The sequence below is a fragment of the Phaethon lepturus genome, unplaced genomic scaffold, assembly GCF_000687285.1.
Source record: "Phaethon lepturus isolate BGI_N335 unplaced genomic scaffold, ASM68728v1 scaffold10255, whole genome shotgun sequence".
Taxonomy (NCBI): Eukaryota; Metazoa; Chordata; class Aves; order Phaethontiformes; family Phaethontidae; genus Phaethon; species Phaethon lepturus.
The window spans coordinates 25,937-34,545 of NW_010541204.1; the positions used below are offsets into that span (position 1 = coordinate 25,937).

General features: G+C 40.9%; 1 protein-coding gene across 1 annotated transcript; it reads left to right on the forward strand.

Annotated features, from left to right (window-relative positions):
* The first annotated feature begins 456 nt into the window (after positions 1-456).
* Positions 457-4,894, forward strand: SYPL1 (synaptophysin-like 1). Its single transcript, XM_010287658.1, has 5 exons — positions 457-540; positions 1,301-1,419; positions 2,635-2,839; positions 3,715-3,903; positions 4,763-4,894. Exons 1-5 carry the CDS (start codon positions 472-474, stop codon positions 4,892-4,894), a joined length of 714 nt encoding a protein of 237 aa, XP_010285960.1. The 5' UTR covers positions 457-471.
* Positions 4,895-8,609: the final 3,715 nt, after the last annotated feature.

An 8,609-nucleotide genomic window follows, 5' to 3' on the forward strand; every position in this document is an offset into this window, starting at 1 on the left:
CTCATGGCCTCGCTGCGGCAGCACCTTCCCAATTCAGCCAGTGACAGCCCCTTCAGCCTCCCGGGGAAGGAAGGACATCACTGCTGCCACACTCCACAAAATGGCCGAACCTGTTCCTTCCTGTGACAGGTACTGCGCCAAGGCCCTCCATGACACAGCGCCGGCCCCTCACTGCTGGGCTCTCCCCTCCCACTGGGGCCTGGCCTCCCCTGGCCTCTGATTTGGGGCTGAAGAGCCCTGGTGTGATGTAACAGGGGGTGGGGCCATCACAGCATGAGGTAGCAGAGAGTGAGGCCAGCCCCAGTGTGAGGTAAGTGGGTGTGGCAGGGGGGGGGGAGGGGGGGGGGCAGGGGGGGGGGCCCTTCAGGGAGGAGCACAGGGGCTGGCCCTATAGGGAGGTGCCTGAGCAGGGCTGCAGCTGTGGGTGGGTGCTGGTGTGGGTCCCTGCAGGCTGCTCTGGTGTTGCCCAGGATGGCTGGCTTGAGGGTGGACTTTGGCTTGCTCCTGGAGCCTCTGGGCTTCATTAAGGTCCTTGAGTGGGTGAGTGGGGCTGGGCAGGCACAGGGGGAACTCTCATTCTCCTTGTGGGCCTGTTTCTTCTCCTTTCCCAGGCCTGGCTTTGCTCCTGTGTCACAGCTGGGTAGGCCTGAACTGGTGTGTGCTAATGGGCTGTCTGCTCCTCGCCTCGTGTCACTGGTGGTGGGTGTTCAAGATGCTGCTGCTCTTCAGCCCAGCCCTCTGGCTGGGAGGGAAGAGAACAGTTCTGTGGATATATAACATCTATGTGTTAATGACAAGTTTGTCATAGTAACTTGTGCTGCTGTGTGTTGTGTGTTCTGATTATTGGGGGTTTAGGATTTTGTTGGTGAACAAAGGGAAAAACAACAGCTGCTTAGGGAGTCAAGTTGATGTGCAATACTCTGAGCATGTAGCTTCTAGCTATGTTAATATGCTGTTATGGATATCTGAGACTCCTAAAAATACTTCTCTCATGAACTGCAAGAGGTACTGAGATGGCTTTTAGCATTAAAAAAAAAAAAAAAGAAACTTTTTTTATGTAGAGCTAATAAAACTACAGAACAAAAGAACTTTCAAATTGGCTTTTGTTAGTGGTGTTGCTCATGTTTTTGGATTGTAGAAACTGCATGTTTCCATTACCTCTTGACATTGCTTCATGCTTTCCCATAGCTTACTTAGTCCCTATTTCTTGCTTTCGTTAGCTTTTTCAGCTAAAGGCTGAGCTCGTTTCCTTTGAGGTCTAGTGGTGTGTACTAATATGTTTATGTATCAATTCATATAGATTTTTTCCATCTTTGCCTTTGCCACCTGTGGAGGCTTTCAAGGTGAAACTACCCTTCTAGTTTCTTGCAAAGGTGTGGTAAACAAAACAATTACAGCTGCTTTTGCTTATCCATTCAGGTGAGTATTAGGTCTTCAGTTGTCACTCATATACTAAATAGTTCTTATTCACTTTTTTCCCATCTGTCTTCCTATGAATACATAATTAACTGTATATCTCTGAATTAACATGTGAAACCTGACTTGCTCTGCAGTAGTAAAAAAAAACCACAATAATTTATATGTAACTGTTCAAAGCATTGTGGTTGTTAGTGCCCTATAGAAAGAAGTAGGTAGAAATGGCAATAGGCTGTATTACTGCTTTGTGTCACTCCACCTTAAGATCTATTCTAGCAGTGCATGAATGCTACAGAAGAAAATTAATAAGCAAAACGATGAAATTAATCTTAGCAGCCTATTTCTTCATCAGTAGTAGTTGCTTTGGAGGCATAGATAAAATTATTTTGGATGTGTCATTATCATAATCTTTTTGTTTAAAAACTGAATGGAAAATACTTACTTTTCAGTTTATTCTACTATGATTTTGGTGGGGTGTACCCAGTACATAAAAACTAAATACTCCACTGTCATTGTAGTGCTTTTGTAGAGATGAGCTCCTTTCCTAGAGCATGAGGACGAAGGCTTCCTCTTCATTCTCACAGCTGCACAGTTACAAGTGCAGAGTTGGTGCTCCATATGTGTTTGATAAGCATAGGTGTAAGTATATAAGTGGATTCAGAGTCCAGCTTGTAAAAACTGCTACAGAAGTATAGAACTTGATCACAAAACCCAGCATTATAACAGCCCTTGGAGGAGAGAGTGGAAATCTGAAAAGGTTCTGTGCTGGTCACTGAGTGGTTGCTGCTGGTCACAGGTTTTATTGAACTTCCTATGCTTGAAGGTTCAGTGCTTGCATTTCTTGTAGCTGTAATGCAACTCTTCTTTTTAAGTTTTGATCCCTTCATTTAACTGCCAGTCTCCAAATTAATGTTGTTAAATCTAAAATGGTTCAGTTAAGTCTGCTTCCAAATCGGGGTTTTTCTTCAATTGTTCTAAATGTAATATTCAGATTCTTCTCCTGAAGCTGTTATTGCATATCCCAATGCAGGATGGGGAAAAAACTTCAGATACCTTGACAAATGTTTGTGTTGTATAACCGATACATTATACAAATATAAACTGTCTTTTAGAGTAAACTTACACAACCAGAATGCTGAAGCACTGTTATTGTGAAGCATAACTGTATGAAGTTTCCACTGTAGCAAACTAACTACATGAAGGATATAATCTTTGCAGGTTGAATACTGTTGTATTTAGTGCACCAGACCCAAAATACTGTGGTGGTACTTGGACTGATGTCTATCTCGTGGGCAACTTCTCCTCTTCTGCACAGTTCTTTGTTACTCTTGCAGTGCTGGTATTCCTCTACTGCATTGCTGCCCTTGTGGTATATATTGGATATAAGCACGTGTATCAGCAAAATAGCAAGTTTCCACTAATTGTAAGTAATACTAAGATAATTTAATGTTTTTGCCTTTGAAACCACAGAGATAAGAAATACTACTAACACAAGAATATCTGAATAACTCATGAATATTCAGTAGTTCCAAAAGCTAGCTGGAGTGTGAACACAAGTGTCTCAGACTAGTCACTACAGCACTCTAGCAGGAAAGGGGACCCAAAGTCCTTAAACATCTATGACATTATACCTTATGCAGTTATTGAAGCAAAGAGTGGAATGAAGTTCCATCTTCTCAGGAGAACAGTGTCTTTGCCACAACTTTTCTTTTGTATCATATATTTGAATATATAATTACTCCATAGGTGGAACCTCTTCTGTTTAGTCTCTGTGAATTTTCTTTATGTAGGGCACCTGCTGTACAGATGCAGTTGGTAGAGGAAAATAGTTATCTTGTGGATTTTAGTCACCCTAAATACCAAAGCCTTGGTCCTCAGAATAAGACACTTCAGGACATGCCCAGAAACAGACCTAGTGACCTTTCAAGCCAAATTTTAGTGTATCAGCTATCCAGATTTAAATCCTCTGCACTTTTGCCCCTGTCACTCTCTCTTTAGTAAACTTTGACTTAAATTTCTATAATATAAGTGCTAGGCATCTGATTTTTAGAAACTAATTTCTTACAAAGGATAAGATTACTTATGCTTAATAGATGCAAAAGGCATGCAGTTTTTAGCTGATTATCAGCACAGATTATAACTTGCATTCTAATTACAACATTGCTAATGGCTAAATTTGCTTTTGATCAGTAGCACTGATGCTGTTTAGTTGATATGATTGACACTTTCTATGCCTTACTCTTTTGTACATTGATGCAAATTTTTTTTAACCTAGTAATGAGAACTTCTCTTCTGTAGGACTTGGCTATCACTGTCATAACAGCCTTTCTGTGGCTGGTCAGTACTCTTGCTTGGGCCAAGGCACTTGCTGACATCAAAATGTCCACAGGGGCCAGCATTATTCCAGGAATTGGACCTTGCAAAGCACCAACAACAACTTGTCGTTTTGCTTATGTGACCAGCATGGGAACTCTGAATGTGTCTGTGGTATGTATGTTGTCTGCCATATGGGTACAATAAATGTGTTAGAAAATAGCCAATGGCACCTGAGAGCCCTGTTCTACCAATAGCACGTGTTGCTTTATGGGTTATCAGCCATTGAGGCTCTTAACCATTCAGGTAAAACACTGACCAATTTTTTTCTTTAGAAGGAAACTTGTTTCTTCAAAGAAACTAAGAATAAAATCTTGTAGGATCTGTCTCTAGAGCTGTTAGATGCAGCATTTCCAGACACATTTGAGTGTCTATACGATCTCTGTCTGTAGCCAAGACCACCTTAAAATATGTTACTGAGCCACCCAAGTGGCTTATTGACTGATATAAGTAAGGAGGAAACACTTCTTCCCACTCTGCCTTTTGGTGGTGAACCTAGCTTCTTAATCAGCGGTGGGCATTTTTACACATCACATAGATGCTCCTTGTAATACAATGATACAAAGCTCATGTTCATAGAAAGAACTCCTCACAGCAGGGCGAATGAGGCTTATTGTATGATCTTCCTAGTGAATCCTGCTTTTTGAAACTCTGGGTGTTATTCATCAGCCCAGTAATAATTAATTATGTGCTCTGGATGTGCGTATGCAGAGGTGCTGAGCGACTGAAAAGAATTTGTCTAATTCTATGCAAAGGACAGTAAACTGACTACCTGATTTCCAAAGTAGTCTGTTTAAAATAGCTTGTAATGCTCTAAAGCATGTGGAAACATCCTGTCCAAATCAACAGGGGTGCCAAGGACAGTGTTTTTTCCTGGCTTGCCTTGAAGTCTTATTCTGTCTGTCTGTTGTGTGGGTTTTGTTTGTTGTTTGTGTTTTTAAACTTAATCTCGCCTTTTTTTCTTAACCTACAGGTGTTTGGCTTGCTTAACATGGTTTTATGGGGAGGAAATACTTGGTTTGTGTACAAGGACACCAACCTGCACAACCAATCAAACAGAATTTCTCAAAGTCCAGCAACATATTCAACTCAAAGAGGAATATAAAAACAAGGTGATACTTTGAAGTGCTTCCACTCTTACATCACCCTGGCAAGAGCATAGAGCCATTAGGATTTGTTGCAATAATAACTGATGACACTTTGTACAAACTTCGGTCTTGTGCATGTTGTTACTATCTAATGGCTTGGGACAATCTCTGAACAAGAAGATAGGTTATAGTTTCACTATAAAAATCATTTAACAAAGATGAGAGAGAGAGAGAGTGTGTGTGTGTGTGTGTGTGCAATAGATGACAAACACTAAAAAAAGTAAAGTATGTCCCAAAATTCTTACAAATACTGTCGAAATCAAAGCTGGTATATTCTAACTGCTAGTGTCTGGGCTTCTGTGAATTCTTTGAGGTACATGAACAATACTTGTGTGTGAAAGGATGTAACTGGAGATGTCTGAATATGACTAAGTCTTCAATGATGTTCAGCTTATTCATTGGGAGCAATATTTGGCTCTTCCATGTGGGCCTCTTTAATAAAGGTATCTGGCTTTCTGCTAACTGCTTATAAAATGTTTGTTTTGACAAATATAATAAGTGGTTGTTCAGGGTTTTTTTATTTGTTCTGTTTAGAATTAAAATGGACCTAATAGTATGTACGTAACACAAATCCTGATTGTTCAGTGTGCTAGAGCTACTGACTTTCTGAAAGTAAACTTCCAGTCCAAAGAACATAATAAAATAAGTATGCCTGTTGCGGAAAGAATTGTGCCTTGAGTCCTTACTGCTGTAACAGCAATGCAAATGTATTAGCTTTGTAGCTTCTAGAACATGGCTTTAGCTATTGCCGACCCTGATAGCTGAATGAGATTATCTGTGCTACAGAAGGTTTTTTTTTTTTACACTGATGCCTTGAGTTTTTTGTAGAGAGGACTATATATCACTCTAGCAGACTAAAGCTGGTTGGTGCTGCCCACCACTTCCTTCTGTCAGCCCACAGCCGGGGGGAGGAGGGGTGTACTACTTATGACTGTCCAAAACTTCATTTGAACTTCCTCTTGGAAGAGGTAAGAAGTGCAATGTTCAGCATGCTCTGCTTTTTCTTCCCGGATAAGGGATTTGCAAGCAAGGAGCATCTGCTGTTTCCTGTTTAACAATCTCTGTTACTGCCACAAGAAAACAGGCTTGCCTCTTCTCAGTGGTCACTCAAATACCAGGTATTATCCCACTTATCCCACCTTACAAAGGCCTCTTGAGGGAAGATAAGAGAAAAAGCAGTACTCAGTTCTAACTTTTGCATCAAAAGTATGGCACTGAATCATTATGTTGTCTTCTCAGGACCTTCCCTCTGTGTCCTGGACCTTCTGCAACCCAAAAGGCAATTCTCAGCAGAAGACTGGGCATAGGGTTTAAAAGATGTGTGATCTTCTCTTTCATCTCTGTTAGGAGGCTGTACCCAGCAGAATTGCATTGAGCTGTAAACATAGTGTGACCCTTGTGGAAAGGCTGTGCATATAGCAATTATAACACTTTGGTGTTAGCTAACGCAGAATACAAAGCTTTTATTGAGATTTAAAGTACTGAGTCAGGTAGTTGATTCTAAATGTAAGTAGGTGTTAATCTGAAGAGCTCTTGCACTAGCTGTTCTCCTGCCTCTCAAGAACTTCTGCTGACAATGGCTTTTATGTCCTTTCTGACTTCTTTGCTTGCATCAGTTCCATGTTCCAAATACTAGCCTTAAATCCCAATTCATCCTTGAAGTGAGTTCATTTTTTTAGCTAATGCTGCCCTGAACTGACAGTTGTCACAGGTGGCTTGTTTTGTAATGTTATATCTGTATCACCATGAATAGTTTGGAAGAGAGGGACAGAGAAGAGTTGAGAAATGTACTTTGCTGCACATAGGACTCTTTTTTTGGCAAGTCAAAACTATTGGACCCTCTCTGCTCTCTTCCTAACAGAATTATAGACACCTGAGATAAAAAGCGCTGTGCTGTTTCATGATGGTGATCTATGATAGGATCACTGGTACAAGGTTACCAGAGAGATCACTATTTAGGTGTTTTGTTAATTCTATTACTCTATGTTAAATTTCAAAGATAGACCTGAAGCAAATTAGTATTTGTCACATGATCAAAGTTAGCACTGCTTTGAGCGGGAGGTTAAATGGAGTTTTTCTCAGAGGTCTCTTCTTTGTAATGTTTTTTTTCTAACACCTGATGAGCCATTGTTTGCCTTTGCCCCCTGTTTTTTGTCTTTTAGCCAAAGGCTCCCTGTTTGCATTGTTGTGCATGCTTATTTAAAATATGTATTTCATCCCAAAAATCTATAACTTCTGTGAATTTTTCATATTGTCTAAGGAAAAAACCCTGCTAACTATATAGATTAAGTTTCTCAATCTCAGTTCTTTGGGTTTTAAAGTTACACATGACGTGGCTGAAACTTTTTTTAATTGACCTTCAATAATACAAAACTACGGTCCTGCCTATTTAGTATGTGTTTATCTACCAACTGAAGCTCCAGATCTGTGACAAACTGACTTGGTCACAGATAGCCCTGATAGTCACCAGGATGGCTTAGTTACAAAATGGTAATTGTGTATTTTTGCACATGAGAGAAGGAATGGATTAGATTAGTGTCTGCCTCATTGATGGCTAAGGTCTAGCCAACAACTGAAACAAAGTTGGAAGGCTTAGCACATCATGATTGACTGTTTCAACAAAAACTTAATATGAATTCAAGAAAGGGGCATTCTATTTTTTGATAGGGCTGAAACTTTATCTTACTTTTTTGTAGATGAAACAAGTGCCTGCCTTCAGAAGACAGGGAGACCAAATGTGGCTGGCAGGACTATAGCTAGTAAAACATAGATTGACAGATACATGCTTGTGTTTTGTAGAAATTCAAGCTGCATATGTGTGTTCTACACAGCTAAATGTTAACAGTGCCTGTCTCTGCAGACTAAGGTGAGTATGACGTGTAGTCCATGGCAAGCAAGATTTTAAAAAGGAAAAATAACACTATGTCTCCTTCTGGCTCACTAGGATAAGACTTGTTTTCCTTCACAAGGGGGAGGGACTGATGCAGAATGTTGCTGGCTTTGATATCTGCTAGAGTCCTGCAGCTGAGATGAAATGGAAAGCATCATGCAGCAGGAGCAAGCAGCTGCTCTCACTTACCCTGGACACCCACAAAGGGCTGAGCAGCCTTTGCCTTTGAAGTGACATCACATTCATGCTGGCAGCACCAAAATACTCAGTGTCTTATTTACTCATGAGAGTGGGGAAGGGGGAAAAAAAAAAAACCCCAAAACTCTTTGACTGGTTTACTAGCTTTATCTTGACTGCACAAGAATCAGCGTTGCTATCAGGAGATGCAGTGTACTTGATCCCTCTGTACTGAGGGAACAAAGGGCCTGGAAATCTGCCAAGTCTCTGTAGGTAAGGTATTCTCAGCTGGCAGCAATCTGTCTTGCAGCCATCAGTGGAGCAAGCTCATGAAAATTCTCTCATGCTGCCTGAATTCTTCTGGTAGCAGGCTATAGTTATGCAGCTATAGCAGGTGAAATGAGTTATGATACCTGCTGTGATGCTAGAGGGAGGAATTACGATCAGAAACCCAGGGCAGGAAGAAAGGCTGGATGGTGGCAGTGAAGGAAAATGAAGCTGAAGGGTTAGTATGGGATAGCAATGGGGAATTCCATGTCAGAGAATAGAATCCATCAGCATTAGGGGGTGTTTAAGGACTCATACTCTGTGATTTAGGATGTGGT

Bases quoted from the DNA above. Each gene is read 5' to 3' on its own strand.
- SYPL1 (XM_010287658.1), top strand. From the start codon at position 472: ATGGCTGGCTTGAGGGTGGACTTTGGCTTGCTCCTGGAGCCTCTGGGC. The intron at 1,420-2,634 runs GTGAGTATTAGG...TAATCTTTGCAG, and splicing joins GCTTTTGCTTATCCATTCAG to GTTGAATACTGTTGTATTTA. The intron at 2,840-3,714 runs GTAAGTAATACT...TCTCTTCTGTAG, and splicing joins ATAGCAAGTTTCCACTAATT to GACTTGGCTATCACTGTCAT.